Source organism: Neovison vison, chromosome 5, assembly GCF_020171115.1.
Source record: "Neovison vison isolate M4711 chromosome 5, ASM_NN_V1, whole genome shotgun sequence".
In the NCBI taxonomy this organism is placed as follows: domain Eukaryota; kingdom Metazoa; phylum Chordata; class Mammalia; order Carnivora; family Mustelidae; genus Neogale; species Neogale vison.
In genome coordinates this window covers 86,489,169-86,510,909 of record NC_058095.1, presented here as the reverse complement: position 1 = coordinate 86,510,909, position 21,741 = coordinate 86,489,169, and the positions used below count along the sequence as shown (strand labels likewise).

Below are 21,741 nucleotides of genomic sequence, written 5' to 3'. Positions count from 1 at the left end.
TTTTTGATGTCTGGTTTTAAAAAAGGGAAAAGTGAAAAATGAAGAAGAGAAAAAATATGAGTCATTTACATCTGGAAGTCACTTGAGCTGGAGGGGGGAGGCTCGCAACAATGGAGGGAGTTAAAACAATGGCTGCCTGCCTCTCACACCTCTAAAAGCAGAAGTAGCAATCAGCTATCAGAGCACAGATCTCCCAAATTAAAGGGACGGAGCCCCTTTGTGCCCACCTTAATCCCACAAGCTGTGTGTAAGCTGCTTCAGGAATAGGTGCACAGCTGCCTGCCATGAGGCTGTGGATGGGATAGGTAGACACTGCTGTCCTAGGAGCTAAAACTAACCACAGTTTACACTCCAGGCTTTCCCCTGGGAGCTGAATGCCTTCAACAGACTCCAGAGTTCCAAAATAGTTACATCAGACAGATTCTACCAGTGCGGTTATCTAGGTGGCGAGACAGATTACTGATGCTTCCTTCTTGGCATCTTCCCAGAATCCTCTATTTTTTGTTTTGTTTTTATATTATTTTTATTATCTAGCAATAAAAAGTGAGTTATGTTTTTAAATCAAATTTTCTAGCTTTGAGTGCTATGTGGTTAATTTTTCTTCCTATTTATTCATGCCTATGGTTTGACTCTGACATTTTTATTTTTTTCTTTAAGGTCAGTCCAGCTTGATTCAGTAGCAAAACAGATAAGTGAGTTACCTATTTTTCACAAAACAAAGTTCTGGTTTTATGGTTTTTTTTTTTTTTTTTTTTGGTTCACCCAAACAAATATATTTTGAGTGCTGATGAGATGAATACTGACCCTCAAAAAGGTACCTTCCAGTTACCCATAATCTTTATGATGCTTAATCTAATGTGCAAATTTGTGCTGTGTAACCTAAAAAAGGATCTTTTTTAAGGCCATTAAATTCAGATGGTGGCTACTATATTAGAACTATTTCAGTTATCACTGAAGGAAACCTAATTTAAACTAACTTATGCAGAAGAGAGAACTGGTTGATTCATGTAACTGAGAAATACAGGGATAAAGTTTGGAAGAATTTGCAACCCAGGGGTATAGGAATACTTAGATTGGCCAGGCCGAGGTCCTGTGCATGTGGCTATAACTGTAAGGTCTGTAAGTAGTCACTGCTGCTGTAACACTTGGAAGAAGGGTTCTGTAATCAGGAGAACAAAGTGCAAATAAGTGTCATTGAGCTCCTCCTCCTCTTCTTTTCTCCCTCATTTTTTATTGAGAACTTGCCCGGTGCACTCTTCTAAGAATTCTGTATGTATCACTTCACCTGAAATCTTGCAACAACCACATGAAGTAGGTATGGTTATAGTCATATTTTCACAGATGGCCAAACTTAGACATGGTAAAGGAAATACTTTGCTTAGGATCATGCAGCAAGTGGTGTGTTTCAAACTCAGGCCTATTAGTTCCAAACTGGTGCTCTTAATCAGTACTCTTTCTTTTCCCCATTCCATGAATTTTAAAAATATGCTTTACCACACATAGTAATATTAGCCCACATTCTAGAAAAGGGCACGTGCATTCTATCCAGAGTCCCATCCACGTGGGGCTCATATAGGCAAACTGGGCAGAGCAGGAAGCTGTTTCCTTGGAGTGTATGGTGGTGCTGCTGCCTTCTTCCCTTTGCTTTGAAGTCTTGTGTTCTGGTTTACCTGTGCTGCTTAGAAGCCCAGTTCCTGCAGTTGATCTGTTTACCCAGACCCAGCCAGTTCTCTGGACTCCTAGGGTCACTTCCTTTCCTTAGATGATCTTAGTTCTACCTTGTGGTTCCCCAGGTACTGCCTGGGATGGCTGTGGGGTGACTCTACTGGGCAGGTCTAGTAGTAGCCTTGACATTCCTGATTAATTCCCTTTTTTCACCCTCTAAGAATGTGTATGTTTATTATTCACTTTCGAATATCCACTGACCTAAAATTCAAATACAAAGAGACTTCTGACCAAGTTTGAATAACAGGAACCAAATTTACCTCCTGCATGTACAACTAAAATCAGTCTCATCAAACCTATGAGACAGTGGTATGCAGATGTAGTGAAGCTGTCACTGTAAGCCCCTGATCCCTGCAAAAGGGAAAAAAACCCCAAGTGACACAATGGCCCCAGCTCTGTTCTTGGAGGAACTTCCAAATTATAGCCAAGCAGTGGGGCCAGCAAGTAGAGCACAGTAGTCTCCCTGGGCAGAACCATTAGAACTGGGGGGCCATGGAGGCCAAGGACCTGCAGTCCAGAGAGGGGAACGCTGCATGGACCACAAGGAAAGAACCCTATGAAAAGAGCCAGGGACCCATCACTGCAGCTTGCACAGGGCCATGTGTTATTCATGTTCCCCGAGCCAAAGTAGAAAAAACTTGATAATTTGTGGAATAGCAGGTAGAATCCTCAGAAAGGCACTGCCTCATGAGTGGAACAAAATTAGGCTTAGACTTATCGTGGCTCTGGTCCCTTTAAAAGAGGGCCTCTCTCAAGTATGGTTTCTTAACAGTGGCGCTGGTTTTGTTTTTTGTTTTTAGGTTATAGGTTTATAGAACAATTGTGTGCAAAGTACAGAGAGTTCCTATAAATCCCCTTTATCCTCTTACAGTTTTCTCTGTTATTGACATCTTTTATTAGTGTGGTACATTTGTTACAATTGATAAGATCATATTATTAACTCAAGTCCTTAGTTTACATTTGGGCTTTTTCTGTATTGTACTGCCTATGAGTTTTGACAAATGTGTAATGGGAGGGATCCACTATGACAGTGTCGTACAGCATCATTTCACTGCTGTGACAGTTCCCGTGCTCCATGTCCTCATCCCTGCTGCCTCCTCCCGCTCCCCCATCCCTGGCAACCGCTTATCCTTTTACTTTCTCCATAATTTTCCCTTTCCCATAATGTCTTGTAATAGGAATCATAGTGCGTAGCCTTTTCAGATTGGCTTCCTTCACTTAGCAAAATGCACTTAGGTTTTCTCTGTCTTCTCATGTTTTGGTAGCTCATTTCTTTTAGTGCTGTTAATTCTGTTGTGTAAAATTTAAAAAATTTATTTTTTTTTAATTCATTCACTGTTCATTGTTTATTTACCCATTCCCCAACTGAGGGACCTCTTGGTTGCATCCAGGTTTTGACAATTATGAATAAAGCTGTTGGGAATATTTATGTGGAGGTTTTTGTATGGACATGTTTTCAACACATTTGAGTATGGATCGTATGATAGAAATACGTTTAGTTTTGGAAGAAACTGCCAAGGTATCTTTTAAAGTGGCTTGTATCATTTTGCATTCCCACCAGCAATGAATGTCAGTTTCTGTCACTCTACATCCTTGCAGCATTTGGTGTTGTCAGGGTTTTGGATTTTGGCAATTCTGATAGGTGTGTTGTGGCATCTCATTGTTGTTTAAATTTGCATTTCCCTGATGACATGTAATGTGTGGCACATCTTTTCATATTCTTACTTACCATCTGTATGACTTCTTCGGTGTGGGGTTTAGCAGACCTTTCATTTACTTTTTATCAGGTTGTTTCTTGTCTTGCTGTGGAGTTTCAAGAGTGTTCTGTATGTTTCAGATACCAGTTTTTATCAGAAATGTGTTTTGCAAAGGTTTGCTTCTAGTCTGCAGCTTGTCTTTTCATCCTCTTAACAGTGTCTTTTGCAGAGCAGAAGTTTTTAATTTTAATGGAGTCCAATTTATCAATTCTTTCTTTCATGGATTGTGCTTTTGATGCTATCTCTAAGAAGACATTGTCAAACCCAAGGTCACTTAGGTTTTCTCCTGTATTATCTTCCAGGTGTTTTATAGTTTTGTGTTTTACATTTAGGTCTGCGATGCATTTTGAGTCAATTTTTCTGAAAGGCATAAGGTCTGTGTCTAGATTTACTTTTTTTTTTTTCAATTTATTTATTTTCAGAAAAACATTATTCATTATTTTTTCACCACACCCAGTGCTCCATGCAAGCTGTGCCCTCTATAATACCCACCACCTGTTACCCCAACCTCCCACCCCCCCGCCACTTCAAACCCCTCAGATTATTTTCAGAGTCCATAGTCTCTCATGGTTCACCTCCCCTTCCAATTTACCCAAATTCCCTACTCCTCTCTAACGCCCCTTGTCCTCCATGCTATTTGTTATGCTCCACAAATGAGTGAAACCATATGATAATTGACTCTCTCTGCTTGACTTATTTCACTCAGCATATAGATTTACTTTTTGCATGTAGGTGTCCTGTTGTTCTAGCACCATTTGTTGAAAAGACTATCCTTTCTCCTTTTTAGTATCTTTGTTCCTTTGTCAGACATTAGGTGACTGTATTTGTTTGGGTCTACTTCTGTTCCATTTTTCTATTTGTATATTCTTTTGTTAATTCCACATTATTTGGATTACTAGTGCTTTTTTTTTTTTCTTCTTCCTCTTCAATATTGTGTTTATTCTTCTGGGTCTTTGCCTCTCATATAAACTTTAGGATCAGTTTGTCGAAATCCACAAAATAATTTGCCGGGGTTTTGACTGAGATTGCAATGAATCTATAGATCACACTGGGAAAAGTTGACAGCTTAGCAGTAGTTTTCCTAACCACGGTCTTGGAATATCTCTTTACTTATTTAGATCTTTGCTTTCTTTCATCAGAGTTTTGTAGTGTTCCTCATATAGATCTTGTTAATTTTTATAGTTTTATTTTTTATGCAAGTATAATTAACATACAGTGTTCTATTAGTTTCAGGTGTACAATATAATGATTCAACAGTTCTCAGTGCTCATTGTGATAAGTGCATTCTCAATCTTCTTTATCTGTTACACCCATCTTCCAGTTTTTTTTCCTCTGTATTTAAAAGTCTTTTTTTTTTTACAATAACCAAACTGTGCAAAGAGTCCAAATGTCTATCAACTGATGAATAAAGAATGTATATAGACACAAAGGAATATTACTCTTCCATCAAAAGAATGAAATCTTGGGGCACCTGGGTGGCTCAGTGGGTTAAGCCGCTGCCTTTGGCTCAGGTCATGATCCCAGGGTCCTGGGATCGAGCCCCGCATCGGGCTCTCTGCTCAGCCGGGAGCCTGCTTCCTTCTTTCTCTCTCTGCCTGCCTCTCTGCCTGCTTGTGATCTCTCTCTGTCAAATAAATAAATAAAATCTTTAAAAAAAAAAAAAAGAATGAAATCTTGCCATTTTCAGTGATGTAGATGGAACTAAAGGGTATTGTGCTAAGTGAAATAAGTTAGACCGAGAAAGACTAATACCATGTGATCTCACTCATATGTGGAGTTTAAGAAACAAAACAGATGAACATGTGGGAGGGGGGAAAAGAGAGGGAAACAAATCACTAGAAACTCTTACAGATAAAGAACAAACTGAAGGTTGATGGAGGGAGGTGAGTGGGGGATGGGCTAGATGGGGGTTGAGTGAGTATTAAGGAAGGCACTTGTTATGATGAATACTGAGTATTATATGTAAGTGATGAATCATTGAGTTCTACTCCTGAAACCAGTATTTCACTGTGTGTTGACTAAAAGTTAAATGAAAAAACAATTAAAAAAAAAAGTCTTTTTTGGTCTGCCCCTTTTTTGTTTGTGTGTTTTGTTTTTTTAAATCTTACATATGAGTTAAATCATGTGGTATTTGTCTTCTTCTGGCTTGTTTCACTTAGCATTGTATATATAACCTCTAGGCCCATGCATATTGTTGCATATGGCAAGATTTTATACCTTTTCCTAAGGTATAAGCTTAAATTACTGACTTTAGATCTGTCTTCTTTTCTAGTATATGTATTAATTGCTTTGACTGTTCTTATAATCATTGCTTTCATTGGATCCCACAGATTTGTAGAAGTTGCATTTTCATTTTCATTTTGTCCAAAATATTTTAAAATTTTCCTTGAACCTTCTTTTACCCTGTGTTAGTGAGGAGTGTGTTGTTTAATCTCTAAATACTTTGGTCTTTTCCAACTATCCTTCTGTTACTGATTTCTAGGTTAATCCAGTTGTGGTCTGAGAACATTCATTGTATGATGTCTGTTCTTTTAAATTGTTAAGATGTATTTTATTTCCCACAATGTGGCCTCTCTTGGGTAATATTCCTTGTGATCTTCAGAAGAATTTGTATGCCACTGTTGTTGGATAAACATTGCCTGGATGTCTATTATATTCGGTTAATTGTTGGTGCTCTTCAGTTCAACATGTCCTCACTGATTTTCTGCCTCTTGGATCTGCATTTCTGACAGGTAGATAGTGAAGTCTCCAACTATAATACTGGATTCATCTGCTTCTCCTTGTAGTTCTGTCAGTTTTTACCTCACATATTTTGATGTCCAGTTAAAATGCAATAAGGGTTTTATGGACAGTAAGGATTGTTATGTCTTCTTGGAGAATTGACCCTTTTACCACTGTCTAATGCCCATCTTCATCCCTGATTCCTTTGTTTTCTCTGAAGGCTGCTCTGATTGGAATTAATGTAGCTATTCCAACTTTCTGTTGCTTAGTGTTGGCATGGAATTCCTTCTCCATCCCTTTACTTTTAATCTACCTGTATTTTTACAATTGAAGTCAGTTTCTTACAGACGACAAAGAATTGGGTCTTGTTTTTCTTAACTTCGCTGACTATTTTAATTGTAATACCCAGACCATCGATGTTTAAAGTGATTAGTCATATAATTGGGTTAATATATAGCATATCACCATGTATGAATAACATATATTTCTGTTCTTTGCCCTTACGTTTTCTCCCTTTTCTTTAATTGTCTTCCACTCTTCTTTTTCTGCCTTACGGTTTTATTTGAGTGCTTTATATGACTCAGTTTTTATCCTCCCTTTTTTCCAGTTTTTAAGCATTTGTCCTGACGTTTACACTCTAAATCCATCTCAGATAATACTGCACTGCTTCATGGTTTGTGCAGGTAGCCAGTACTTCTGTTTAGCCCTTCTTAACATTGCTCTCCTGGATTTCACTTATCTATAAGCTATAATCTCCTCATGCATTGTCACTATTATTATTCAGAAGAAGCTGTTATGCATTAGGTCATTTAAAAATAAGAAATAAAGATATTTGCTTTTATATCTTCCATTTATTCCTTCTCCAGCACTCTTGTTTTCTTCACATAGATCCAAGTTTCTGACTTCCATCATTTTCCTTCTTCTTGAAGAACTGTTTTAAGCATTTCTTGCAAGTCTACCAGTGAGAAATTCCCTCAATTTTTGTTTCTTCAAGAAAGTCCTTATTTCTCCACCATTGAAGGGTAATTTTGTTGGAAACAGAATTCTAGGTTTGTGGGTTTTTCAATTCTTTAAGTGTTTTCTACCATACTCTTTTCTGTTGCATAGTTTCTGAAGAGAATGCAGATGTAGTTCTTATTCTTGTTCCTGTACAGGTGAGATGCTTTTTTTCCCTCTCCATCTTTTTTGGAGATTTTTTTCCTTGTCTATGATTTTCTGCAGTTGAAATATGGTATTCCCAAGTGTGTTTTCCACCCTGTTTGGTGTTTGTCCTTCATTTGGAAAGTTCTCAGCCATTATTACTTCATTTGTTTCTTCTATTCCTTTCTCTCTCTGTTCTCATTCTGTAATTCCCATTACATATACATTTTATCCTTTGTAATTATCCCACAATTCTTTGGGTCTTCTCTTCTTTTTCATTCTTCTTTCTCTTTGCATCATACTCTTGAAAGTTTTTACTGACATTTCTTCAAGCTCACTGATAGTTTCCTTGGTCATGTCCAGTCTACTGATAAGCATTTCCTTTGATTCTTTTTTAGTTCCCCTCTCTCTGTTACATTACCCATGAATCTTGTGTTTTGTTTTTGTTTGTCTGTCTGTCTGTTTGTTTAGAACCCATGGCATGTTAATCATAGTTGCTTCTGAATTCTCAGTCTGGTTATTCTAACATTTCTAACATACATGAATCTGGTTCTGATGATTGTTCTGTTTCTTCAGACTGTGGTTTTAGTCCTTTATTGTGACTTGAAATTGTTTTATTGAGTTGGACATGAAGTACTCACTGGCTGGGAGTTAGTTAGGTTCTGTTTCCTTTTGCAGTAGCTGTGGTGTCGGAGGCTGAAGTTTTTATCCCTTCCAGACCCCTCCCCACCCCTTCCTACCTACCTACCTATGTCTCTGATGTTGTATTTGGGTTTCTTTGGGGACTTGTACTTAAGTAAGGTCTGACATGTGCAGTTTTTCAGTTGTATTCACCTGTTATTTTATAGGATCTCCATTGCTGTGGTGGTGAAGCAGGGTGGGAAGGATTCGTTCTAAAGTTCTGTCATTAGGTCTCAGCCTGTTATAGAGCCGGTGCCCCTCAGCTCTGACTTTTATAAGTGCTTTTCAAATTGCCTTCCCTGCTTTGATGAGATGGGATTGGGTTGGGTATTTCTTTCTTCTACATAAGTTAGGCTGTGGTAAGACAGTTTCTTTTGAGGGCAACCTTGTTAAGAATAAGCAGAATGCTCTGGTGTATTTCAAAATGGCTGTTTTTTCCTTCTCCCTGTTGGAAGCATTGAGAGAATTTTTCTCTATCTTTACTGTGAGAACCTGGTAGTGCTCCTGTAGGTAAAATTAAAATGTGGGGGACTCCTTCCCTTAAACTGGGCCTCTCTGGAGTTTTTAACACTCATATTTGTCCACACTGAGCCTCTAATTTGTCAACTGTAGTTTAAATTTTCCTACCTCAGTGCTAGTCCCCACTGGAGAGTTCTGTAAATTGTGATTCTCTGTATTTGCCTGTTTATCTTTATATATTTGGGGGCAGCAGTTTGCTCTGTGACCTCAGTTCTCTGCTGGATACAAGAAGAGGTATTGGCTTTTTAGTTTCTTGAGCATTTTACTTGTTAGGGTGGAATAATGCCTTCCAGGTTCCCTGTATGCTGAAACAGACACCAGAAGCCTCCATTTTTTCCTGTTTTTACAAATATTTTCTCCCCCTTTTCCATGATGTCCCTTTCTTTTGTGCCCTAACAGCTCTGACTTTTCTTCTGTGTCTTCCTTTTTATGTCTTCATCTGGAAGATCGCTTCTGGCCCTCTTCTCACACCACACCACCCTTTTCTAGTAACCCCTCTCCTTCTGCAGTTTTAATTAACTCCTGAGCAGTGAAGACTCAGTCTTAACTGAGTGTCTGACATCTTATGGGCACTTCACAGTCAGTGTCTCCAGAACTGAATTTATTTTCTGTGACTCCTCTTTCTCCCACAACTGCACCCCACCCTCCTTTCTTCTCCCACAAACATGCCTGTTGGGTTGGTGGCTCCAGGAATGCAGGAGGAACAATAGAAATGACTGCCACGCCGCCATCTTTCAGCCCCCTCCCCGCTCTTCCTCATCCCTTGACTCTCCCGCCAAAAGGATGTATGGCCAGGTCACGTCTCCATAGGTAACCCGATACCTATGCAGGAAACAGAAGTATCAGGACCCCTCACCCCATACCCTCCGATCACAGATACCCTACCATATATGGATGTGAGCCCATGCCCTGCTTTGGCCCGATAAAAGACCCCCGCCGACCCCCTCCCAGTGCGACTTCCCCGACTCTACTTTCCAGAGTCGTGGAACCTCACCTGAGGGTTCCCACCTCCTCCAGGCGCAACTTTCCTGGCTCCCTTCTCCTGAGCCCTGAAACTTCACCGGAGAGTGCCTTTAATAAATCTTGCCTTGTGCCTACCTCGCCTGGTGTCGTGTTTATCTCGCCTATAAAACCTTACAATACCCATCCTCCCTTTTTTTTACCTGCTTAGTGCTCTGATTAAATGACTCTGCCACCCCAACCATCTGGCTCAAGCCAGAAACCTGTGTATTGTTCTAGACCATTCTTACTCACTCACACAGTCCCGCAACATTTCATGTCAAAGAGAAACAACTTCATACCTGCCTCCTCATCCTTGACCCCACAGGATGTGGTCCACTGCCTTTGCTTATGTTCAGACCCTAGTTTACTGTCTGTTCTCCCTGCCTCTCCTGCATTCCTCCCTGCACACTGTCAGCCTTGCAGTGTTCCAGAAAGCATCAGATTGCTTCTCTGTTGCCTACAAAAGCAGTCTTCCATGTCTCCCATTCTGTGAACAATTCCTTGAGATTGTGGATATACTACATTAGAAATTTTGCTAGATTTATTTTTATTTCAACTTGTAAAAATGTATCTTTTTTTTTTTTTGCTTTTAAAATGTAGTAGAACAGCAGCACATGAATATAATTTATAAATATACATATATTAAGGTTTAATAGTTAAAATGTCTTTTAATGATTTGGCTGCATAATGAAGAAGTTGAGAGACCACATGCCTACAATGTGAAATCCCAATCCCTCAGGTTTATGTGTGAGGCCCTCTGTTCTCTGGACCCTGCCCAGGTGTGTCTAGATTCCACTCCATCTCTTTTCCCGTTGATCCCCTCCATCATGAACTGGCTCATATTTAGCCACTGGTGTAGGAGTTTCCAGGCTGTTTCATGACTTCACACTGTTGCTTCTCCCTGGAATACCCTTATTACTACTTCTCTCTGCCCTTAATCCTTATCCCCACACCACCCAGCAGACTCCTATTTCTGAATTCCTTTCTCTGACCCCTTCTTGTTTCTACCCTCTCTTCCACAAGGGAAGTCATAGTACCCATACCTCTTGCTGTCTTGCTGTCTGTGTCCTTCCCTCAGTCCTCTGACTGTGTCTCTAGTGCCAGCTCTGCTGCTGCTCCAGGAGGAGACCAGAATTGACTGTCCATCTCTCTGCCTCCTTCACGGTGAACTCTTTAGAGAGACACGCCCCTCGTTCCTTACCTCCAGCAAGCAGCAGGCTTCTTCAGAGCCTGCACAAGCATATGGATCCCTGAGTGAAGACACTGAACTGCTGACATGTATCTTTCATTATTGAGATTCTGCTTTTATGAAAAATTGATCAGGAATTAAGTTGTAAACTTGTGGATTTCGGTAGTCAAAATTTCTTTTTTGGTGTGATTTAGACATGCTCACTAAAATCCAGTCATCCATTTAGTAATAAGCATATGTTTGTCTATGTTTTGCATCAAAGTTGATATGTATTTTGTTTTTATTTTAATTAATTAATTTTTCTTGAAGTATAGTTGGCACACAATGTTATGGTAGTTTGCAGTGTCCATCATAGTGATAAGACAAGTTTATGTGTAATGCTATGCTCGTCACAAGTGTGGCTACCTTCTGGCACCCTAAGTATATATTTTGTTAATTCCAGAGAGTAGAAATAGAATAAGCACCTACAATTACTCTAGAGCCATTCTTTCTACTGTGGTCATAAAGTTTAGCCTGACCTAGTGACTCAGAAGTGACCGTTCACATCACATATTCTGGATGTGATTTGGCTTATGTTGGAAGAGGGCATTTGGAAGAGAGCCAATTTTGAATGAAGAATAATTAACCTTCCCAGTATGTTATGCTTTATTTAAGGTACTTAACTGTAAAACAGATAAATTAAGATCTGATTGTTGATGTTTCAGAGACTTTTTCCATTAACAAATATTTTACTAGAGGTAAGATTTAAATTCACTTAGGATGCTTCAGGACTTGAGTTTGTTTACTATTTATGTGATATAAGACTTTTTTTTTTAAAGAAAACAACATATTTCATATTTCATTATTGCTCAAATATCTCATTATTGGTCAGATTCTGTCTGTAGGTATGCATAAAGGAATGTGTGTGGTATGGGTAATTGAGATAGATAGGTTGTTTAATGAAGTCAGTGCAAGTAAATAATTTGTGAAGGATGAAGTTTAGGAAATGGTGTGTCTACCTTAATTACTCATTACTGATACTACTCTTATACTAAGAATTACTACTTACCACTCTTATGGCTCAGAATAACTAGACTGCCTTTCTTCTAACCCTACCATGATCCTAAATTTTAAATGAATAAATTGAAATAAACAACAATGCTATTGAACCTCTCTTTTTTCTTTTAGGTATAATATTGAGCCCAGTTTATATTGCCCATTTTTCTCCCTTGGAGCATGCATGGAAGGCCTAAATATTTTGTTTACCAAACTGTTAGGAATTACGTTATATGCAGAGCAGCCTGCGAAAGGAGAGGTGTGGTGTGAAGATGTTCGCAAACTGGTAAGCATTCAGTGAGTGTAGAGTTGCACTCCTTTATCTCTGGGGTTTGGTAATCAAGTTAATAGCAGTTTTATCCTCAAGGCAGCTTGAGGCAAGGCAGCTTTGCCATGATGGGAGCGTGGCTCACCTTACTTCTGTTTCATGGAGAGTCCAAGTCATTGCTTCTGACTTACAAAAAACCCATTTTTCTCTAAAATCAACTGATAGAAACATATACTAGCAGAGTGAATTCTCTGAAAGAATTTTTTTTTTTAGGGACTTGACAGAAAGTTGAATCTTTGTATGTTGACAAATTCTGGATAAAGAGAAATTTGTCATTATTTTTCATATTCCTGCAGTGCTCAGTGTCCCTTTTAGGTAATTCCAGAATTTATTACATCTGTCACTTTTCTTTTCTTCTTCTTTTTTTAACCACCTTCCCATCTTGTAGGAGCTTATATTTTATAATATATTGATTTATATCCCGTGTTGTGACCTCAAGCCTGGCGTCCACCCCTTCTCCTGTTAGGACCCACTTTATTTGAGATATCAATATGTTCATTTTTTCTTGATAAGATTATGAGGATTTATGGACTTACTCTCACAAAGGCTCTGTTGTTGCTGTTACTCTGTTTTACCTTCTGCCTATATGCATACCACACTATTTCAAGGGACGGAAGCGCTCTGATGGTCTCCTGGCTGTGTTCTGTGAGAGGGGAATAGGCGTGGTGATAGAATTGAAGGGTAGAGTGGGAGCGCGCTTTATCACCACACCGATTACCTGATTATCCGTGCGTTGTGTACTTCACAAAGTGGTGGAGACTGACAGAGTGCGTAGATACAATGAGAGAAAAACTGACAAGAGTGAAAGGACAGAATGCAAGTAATGAAAAGCTTTCCTCATTAGAGTATGAGCGCACCAGGCTTCCCCCACTAGAGTTCGAGCCAGCCAGGCTTCCACTGCTGTGGGGTGTGGGCCCCATGTGGGCAGCACTCTTTGCCAGTTTGGTTCACTGCTGATATCTGAATGCCTTGATAAATTCCAAACACCTACTTGGTGCTTAAGAGATACTTGTTGAACTAACGAATATATGCCTGCACGAAGTTGTAGTGCATTAAGCCTGAGGTTCTCTGTGGCAGAATCCTCAAGTTGTGACAAGACAAAGGAGGCAAGCTGGAGGCCAGCTGTTGAGCTCTCCATGAGCCGTGTGTCTCGTATAGGCCCAGTTTGAGGGAAGAGCATAAATAATGATATTACTGATCTTCAGCTGAAGCCAGAAGCAACCTTCTGTTATATCTGAATTCAGGGGTTAGCATTTGGGGGCATATATCTACATTTAGATCTAAATTAAGATTGAGATCTAGAACTGTCAAGTCAGCACTTGTTTCCAAGCGTGTGGGGGAGGTCTGTGAACAGTCTGAAGAGCTGGGTTTGGTCTCGGTGTTTGAGGCACTGGCAATCGGGACAAAGGGCTCAAACAAGGAGGGTTGCCTCTCCTGGACAGAATCCCCAAATCAAATTTTTCTGAGAGATGAGGGGACAATAGATAATTTATTTTTAGATCATGTGGGTTGTAGAAAGAAATGAAATGTCTATAGTTATGACTATGGATATTTTATATTTAGATTCTTGTTAGGGATGTGTTTCCACTTTGAGAGTTTCTGATGGCTTCATTCATCACTAAATGTAATTTTTTTCCAGGCTGTGGTTCATGAATCTGAAGGATTGTTGGGGTACATTTACTGTGATTTCTTCCAGAGAGCAGACAAACCACATCAGGTGATGCTTTATGTGACTTTATGTTTCCATAAAAGTCACTTTATATGACTCAGTGTTTCCAGGACTCAATTTCAGTTTCCCCATCCGAACAATGAGAGAGCTGCCTCAACGGGTTTTTGTGAAGAATAAGTGATACAATGTATGTGAATATCAGCCTGTTAGAGAAAATTACTCCAAATTTCCCCCTTTGTGATAGAGTTTATTGCTTCTGAGTGATAAAGACAATAGATAGGAGGGTGCCTGGGTGGCTCAGTGGGTTAAAGCCTCTGCCTTCGACTCAGGTCATGATCTCTGGGTCCTGGGATCGAGCCCCACATCGGGCTCTCTGCTGAGTGGGGAGCCTGCTTCCTCCTCTCTCTCTCTGCCTGCCTCTCTGCCTACTTGTGATCTCTGTGTGTCAAATTAATAAATGAATAAAATATTTTAAAAAAAGACAATAGAGAATGAGAAGTGTCTCCACACGTGGAAGGGGTACAGTAAACATTAGCATCCCTCCCCAGAGTAACACAGTGTCTGTCCCCTTCCTACTTGCTTGTGTACAGTTACCTACAGTTAGAGCGTATGGATCTAAGCTGGTGTAGCATCACCTCAATACATATTTGTGGAGTAAATGAATGAATGAGTCAACACAAGCGCAAGGTGGTACTGGTGTTTTAAAAAACTTAAAAATTCTAGCAAAATAAAAAATATTAGGAAAAGGTGTCTATAACTAAATAAATAGAAGAATGGAATTAAGGTAAATTTGAACTGAGATGTCTTGGTGTAACTTTATATTCATTGAAACTGTTTCTTATTCTTCAGATCACCTAATATGCTCTTCTCTGGTTATGGTTTCTGATTCTTCCAGGATTGTCATTTTACAATCCGTGGAGGCAGATTAAAGGAAGATGGAAACTATCAGCTCCCAGTTGTAGTTCTTATGCTGAATCTTCCCCATTCCTCAAGGAATTCACCAACTTTATTAACTCCTGGAATGATGGAGAATCTCTTCCATGAAATGGGACATGCCATGCATTCTATGCTGGGCCGTACTCGTTACCAGCATGTCACTGGTGAGCCAAAAGAGGGGACTTCTGTTTAACAATCATCTTCTAAAAACATGTGTTTTATTTTAAACTGGAGTAAAAAGCACTTTATTGATCATTTAACATTGTCAGGTGGTTATTTTTTGTAGGTTGCCTCACCTTGTCCTTCTAGTTGTTATTCAACCAGATCATCTGACATTTTTCTGTTTCCTGCTAACGGTTCTGGCTGAGGACTGTCTCACTTGTCTTCTGAGTTTGCACTTTTACATTTTATCATATTTCATATGGATTTGAAGTTTTTGGCTATATGTGTCGGAATATATATGTGTCTCCTTAGGACCTAGCACAGAGTTAGTGAGTAAGTGAAAGAATATTGCCTCTTTTTCTCCAAAATCAGTTAGAATACATATTAAAGCATGTTGAAAAATATTTTCCTAAGCTTTTCCCCTGTATAAGATGACAGTTTTTCATGCTGATGTGTAGCCATAGTTGATGATATTATATGCAGACTTTCCTCTTTGTTGTCTCATCTTTGAATCTTAAGCTCACTATCCTATATGGTCAGCTTTAGATCACCTGTTAAATTGCTTTCATTTAGTTATTTATTAACTAACGTTGTTTACATAATATTTGGGGGGAAAAGAAGATACTTAAAAAGACTATAGATGAGCTGGACAGAGTCATAAAATGTCACCAAAAAGTTCTTACAGGATTTGTCGCTTTAAGTTATTTTAAGTTTAAAATACAGCTTTTTTTTGCATTGGTTTTGTTATAAGAAGCAAACAGTGGTTTTAAAAAAGGTGCTTTAAAACAAATGAAGGGTATGGATAAAGAAGAAGTAGTATCTGTTTATACTGTGGAACAGTACTAAGCCATAAAGAATGAAATCCTGCCATTTGCAACAACATAGATGGAGCTAGAGGGCAATATGCTAAGTGAAATAAGTCAGACAGAGAAAGACAAAAAGCAGATGATTTCACTTATTTGTGGAATCTAAAAAACAAATGAACAAACAGACAAAAAGAAACCTAACAGATTTTTAAATACAGAGAACAAACTGGTGGTTGCCAGAGGGGAGGGCATGGGAAGATGGGTGAAATAGGAGAAGGGGATTAAAAGGTATTAACTTCCAGTTATAAAATAAATAAGTCAAGGAGATGAAAAGTATAGCATAGGGAATAGAACAAATAAACAAACAAAAGTGAAGGATAAAAGCATTTGGTGGGAGAATTTGGTAAATTAATACAAATGGTATATTAATTGTAAGAATGTTTTAATTTGTGTCTCATGTATAACCCAGAATAGCCAAGGATGGATTTGTTTGTAGAGGGTGTGAGCCATTGCTTTACAAGGTGTTTTATCCAGCTGTGCAAATATTTTGTTTTACTTTTGATATCTAGGAAAATATATGGGATTATAATAAACTTTTCTGCAAATATGTGCAATAATTTTATAGAAGTAAAATATTGATTTAATGAATTTAATCTTATCATAGTTCATCAGAAGTACAAATAAAAGTTTTAAAAGAGTACATAAAAAGTAAGATAAATATTATTGATTTGATTCATGCCAACTCTTTTTCTTTTCCCCCCATTTTAGGGACCAGGTGCCCTACTGACTTTGCTGAGGTTCCGTCTATTCTGATGGAGTACTTTGCAAATGACTATCGAGTGGTTACCCAGTTTGCCAGACATTATCAGACCGGGCAGGTAGGGGAGCACTACAGTGGTGCCGTCCTCTGCATGATGGCAGTCAGCTTTCCTGGACTGCTGCGTAACATGCAGCTCCTCAGAACTGTCACCCTCTCTCAGCGCCAGAATCCTTCCACCTTATTTTATTTTTTTTTTTGCCAACCAGTATGATCACTGTGTTGAGAGATAGCTGCTCTGTATTCTATGCTACGTCCTCACCCTGTAAGTTCTCACAACTATCCCCTGAGGAAAGTGCTCTGTTCCTGTTTTCCAGATGCGGAAACAAGTGGACTCTGTAAAACAGGCTTTCAAATGAGCCTCGCTTCAGAAAAGCCAGTGGTCTTCCCTCTTTCGTTTATGCTTCTGAGTATTTGTTCTCTTGGTTTAAAATTTTCCAGTGTTTTGTAAACCTGAATGGCCTGGCCATATTTTCCCATCATGGCTTGCACAAGAAGTCTGAAAATTCCTTGGCTTCAGGGTTTCGATTTCAATATTGGATTTAAAATGGAAGTTTAAAGAGTTTAAAGTTTTATAAAGCAGGAAGACAATGAGAGATCTCTTGTAATGAGTTGACCATAACCATGACTATCAGTGTAGTGCAGTGTACTGTCCACATGTACTTTATGAAAGATTTGCGGGGGGTGCCGGGAGAGGGTATGTGCAGGAAGTGCTGGAGGAGCCAGGTCTGGAAAAAATATGTAAAGGGGGCAGTTTGCCAGTCGGCTCTCAGCAGCCCCTTTCTATCTTATTAAAATATATTTATTGAGAACACAGAGGACATACATAGTTCCTTCGGTCAGGAAGTAGTTATTGAGTTTTATTATGTACCAGGCACTGTTTTCAGCATCTGAGAAATAGCCAGGAGTAAGTGAGACAGTGTTCTAACACTCAAGGTCTTTAAATCTCAGGGGAACTAAGACAGAGCTGAAGACAAGGTTATTCCAGCCCAAAGGAAAAGCCTGTAAAGTCATGAAAAAATCTGAGACCATGGCAAGATGCTGGTAGTGGTAAGAGCAGAAAGAGGAGAAAGGGGAGACAAAAAAAGACACTGGAATGTTCTGGTTTCTAGGGTTCACTCCCAGTCTCTTCAGTCCTCTTGCCCCTACACACTTTTTAATCCCAGCTCATTTACTAGACCACTGTTTGTGACTTGACTAGTTTTTCTTGGCAGTGTTTACACTGAGCTTTGCTGTCACACTTCCTCTTGGGAGTTGTGTCTGGTCCTCTTGGCTCTCTGACAACTCTGCCCCAACCCATTTTCTCATTAGCCTTTGGCAGACAGCTTCCCTGGGTTCCATCTTTGAACTCCTGTCCTCACTCAGCTCTGAGCAGGGCTTAAGTGAGGGCTTGCAAATATGTAGTGAAGTGATGGTGAGGGCCAGAGTGAAGGCAATGGCCATGGGGGGCCTGGAGAAACAGAGTTCAGGAGCTGTTGGAGACTTCATTGGAAGGATTTGAGGCTAGTTGAATAAGAGAGGTGAGAGAGGGGAATCAAAGATGGAGGCTCCATGAAGAGTGAATTCTGGAAGAGGTCCAAGTTTGAGGAGGGAAGACGCAGTTCTTATTTGGCTGTATCCATGGGGCTGTTAGTAACACCACTCTGAAATCCAGAATCAAATAGAACCTGCAGCGTGTGGCGGTAGTTGGCATAGAGTTGGCAGTTAAAGTGTGGCCTGTGAGAGAAAAGCAGGAGGCATCTGGAGAACCCGCATCACAAGAAAGGGGCTGTCTGAGGAGCTTGGATTGCTAAGGGGATCTGAACACTGAGGAGAACACACAGAGGTCAGAGTTAACTACAGGAGTGCACCCTGAGCCTCTCAGAGTCATACTTAAAGCAAAAAGTGAAATCTTGGCCTGAAATTCACCACAGCTATTAAAATCAGTTTTAAAAATGTTATCTATTTCCAGAACAATCAGAAAAGCAAAGAAAGGCAAGAGCCACTGCTTGCAGGATAGTGTAATGTCCCAAAAAAGGACAGTTGTTATTTTATCATGGCATTCTTCCATAAGAAAAGCCATTTTTGAACAAGAGAGTTTTAAGAAAACAATATTAAGTCCAAAAATACACTTCACACTAAAGGAAACAGGAAAGAAACAGTAAGCTGCTTTGAATTGATTCAAGTTTCAGACTCACAAGGCATGTCCAGTGGGATAAAGGGACTTACAGACACAGTCTCTAAAGAATTTAAAATAATTTTGTGATTCCTATGGAGAACAGAAGGAGTGCCAGGAGGCAAGGAACATGTGAATGCCTTGAGTTTCACAAAGGGCTTGCCTCTTCTTGTCACTAATTAAGATACCAAGTGGCTAGATGATTTCATTTTAAGGGCAGTTCTAGCCTTAAGGACAAGGAGTTAATTCCCTAAAATCCAAGGCTTTGTAAATAAATGACATTAAAGCCCGTAAAAAGAATAACAGGGTTGTATCTTTATGCTTCATTTCCTATTCTACTACATATATTAGGAAAGGATTTTTGTTTTACCATCATCTGGTGTATTCCAGAGAACTGTCTGAGTAAGGATAATGTATCAGTGACTTATTAACACCTACAAGTATTTTATCTGAACTGGAGCATGGCATAGCCAATGAATTCCTTGTGGTCGAGGAATGAGAAGTATGCTTATCAGATTTGCAGAGGCCGTACAGCTGTCAGAGATAACAAATGCCAGAGGTGCTCATTCCAGATTCAAAACTGTCTTGACAAGCGACAACATCAAAGTTGAAGCAGAATTTCTTGTCAATTAATCTTAAAATTAATAACAGAAGTGGAGGAGGAGTACAGACTTGGTAGCAGCTCATCTGAAAAATTCCCAGGTTTTTGGACACGGTAGACTGAACCTGAATCTCTAGTCTGATGGGGTTTCCCCACTGATCTCCTTCTGGCTCAGGCTACTTTAGGGACCTGTGCCCTCTGAGGAACTGAAGGTCACTGTCCCTCTTCTCTTCTCAGTGCTCCTTCCTTCCCACCTTGAGCCTAAACCCTTTCCAGTTGCTCCCAGTAAGTGGAAAATTATCTGCCGGTGGTCCCACACTTCTGGAAGCATGGTTCTTATTCTCCCTTAAACACTCTAAGGTGCAACTTATTTTTAGTTGTACTAAAAATAATGTAAAAGTTACCATCTGAACCATGTTCTAGTGCACCAGTCAGTGGTACGAAATACATTCTCAATTTTTGCTCCTGTCCCCACCATTCATCTCTAGAACTCTCTTCATCTTCCAAAACTGAAGTTCTGTCCCTGTTAAACAATTCCCCAGATCTTCTCCTCTGGCCCCTGGCAGCCACCTGTCTACCTTCTGTCTCTATGAACTTGACTACTCCAGGTACCTCATATCAGTGGAATCCTGCAGTATTTGTAACTTAGCATAATGTTTTTAAGGCTCATCATGTTGTAGACTCTGTCAGAGTTTCCTTCTTTTTAAAGGTTAAATAACATTCCATTGTGTGTATAGATCATATTGTATGTGTCTCTTCATACATTGATGGATATTTGGGTTGCTTCCATCTTTTGACTATTGTAAATAATGCTTCTAGGAACATGGTTTTACAAATGCCTGCTTGAGTCTCTGTTTTCAGTTCTTTTGCATATATACCAAGAACTGAGATTGCTGGCTCTTGTAGAAATTCTATTTCAGATATTTTGTAGAGCCACTACGGAGTTCTCCCCAGTGGCTATATCATTTTATATTCCTACTTTGTGCACTGTTGAGCACAAGGTTCCCATTTTCCACATCCTCATCAACACTTGTCATTTTCTGATACTTTGATAGTAGCCATCCTAATGGGTGTGAGGTGGTGTCTCATTGTGGTTTTGATTTTCATTTGCCTAATTCTTAGTGATGTTGAAGATCTTTTTATGAGCTTTTTGACCATTTGGATATCTTCAAAGAAGTGTCAGTTCAAATCTTTCACTCATACTAAAATTCAGTTGTCTACTTTTTTGGTTGGGGTTTGTAAGAGTTCTTTATGTAATTCTTAATGTTACTCCCTGATCAGATATATGATTTGAAAGTATTTTCTCCCATTCTATAGGTTGCCTTTTCAGTCTGTTGATTGTGTCCTTCAATGTACAGTTTTTAATTTTGATATAGTCCAGTTAATCTGCTTTTTCTTTTGTTGGCTATGCTTTTGGTGTCATATCCATGAAATCATTGCCAGGTGTGATGTTATGAAGCTTTTCCCGTATGTTTTTTTCTAAGAGTTTTATAGTTTTAGAGTCTTATGTTTAGGTCTTTGATTCATTTTGAGTTAATCTTAGTAGATGATGCAACTTTTTCCCTCTTATTTTAGTAATTCTGAAACATCTCTTGTTAGCTATCTATTTATTTAATGGCCCTCCTCACCATCTATTATAAAATCACAGGTACATTTTTTTTTTCTTTTTAAACAATGATTGCATTCCTGGATTCAAGGAAATAAGATAGTCTTGGCCCCTACCCCAAAGTTGAAAATGCTAAGCACTTCCATAATGTAGTCTAAAAGCCTGATGCTCGACTCTCATCCCTATATATCCACATGAGGAAATTAGACTGTCTCTGATTTTTAGATTATTTGGAGTACCCAGAGTTTTTCTCATTGTTATTATACAGGCAGGGATACAGATCAAATATCAATATCACACCACCCTATTTCCCTTCAGCAGTATCTGTCTCTGTCCCTTTTTGTCCACAGTTTCCAACCAATAATCTCTAAACCCCCTTAGTCCCCACCTTCCCCCCACACATTTGCATTATTCCCATTTTTTCCTATAATACCCCCTCTGCATATTATATGGAGCAGGTGGCAAACTCAGTGTATTTCAATCGTACTTGAGTATTTTTGTTCAGTGTGGGATTCCACGTTCGATAGTAACATTTTTGAGCTAGAAAACATTTTGAGGAGTGGCCTGCTGCACTGGTATAAAATTAGAAACCATCTCATATTACGAATGGTGTAAGACTAGAAAAAAGAAACTGCAGCATGTCATATAATATCTGAAGGATGCCATGTCAGAGTAGAAAATGCAAATGTTTACATCATTCCAGAAAAAAACCAATGGTACTGGTAAAATAGTGGATGGGGATTATAATGGAGCTGGTTTCCATTCAGTAGATTCTTCTCATGAGTGATTAAAAAGGAAAAGCCTCTGAAAGTAGTAAACTTTTAATTTAATACTTAATGTTGCAAAATAACATTTGTAGAATGAGCAGCTGTGAAACCGCCATCCAACTTAA

At 39.2% G+C, this 21,741-nt stretch overlaps 1 protein-coding gene across 1 annotated transcript in view; it reads left to right on the top strand.

The window, feature by feature from the left end:
* The window catches only part of LOC122906923 (mitochondrial intermediate peptidase), a 170,228-nt gene that overhangs the window by 51,141 nt on the left and 97,346 nt on the right, over positions 1 to 21,741 (top strand). Inside the window, exons 11-14 of the mRNA XM_044249420.1 lie at positions 11,902 to 12,055; positions 13,737 to 13,814; positions 14,662 to 14,866; positions 16,439 to 16,548. Coding sequence (XP_044105355.1) covers positions 11,902 to 12,055; positions 13,737 to 13,814; positions 14,662 to 14,866; positions 16,439 to 16,548 — 547 coding nt within the window. The remainder of the gene's footprint in view (positions 1 to 11,901; positions 12,056 to 13,736; positions 13,815 to 14,661; positions 14,867 to 16,438; positions 16,549 to 21,741) is intronic.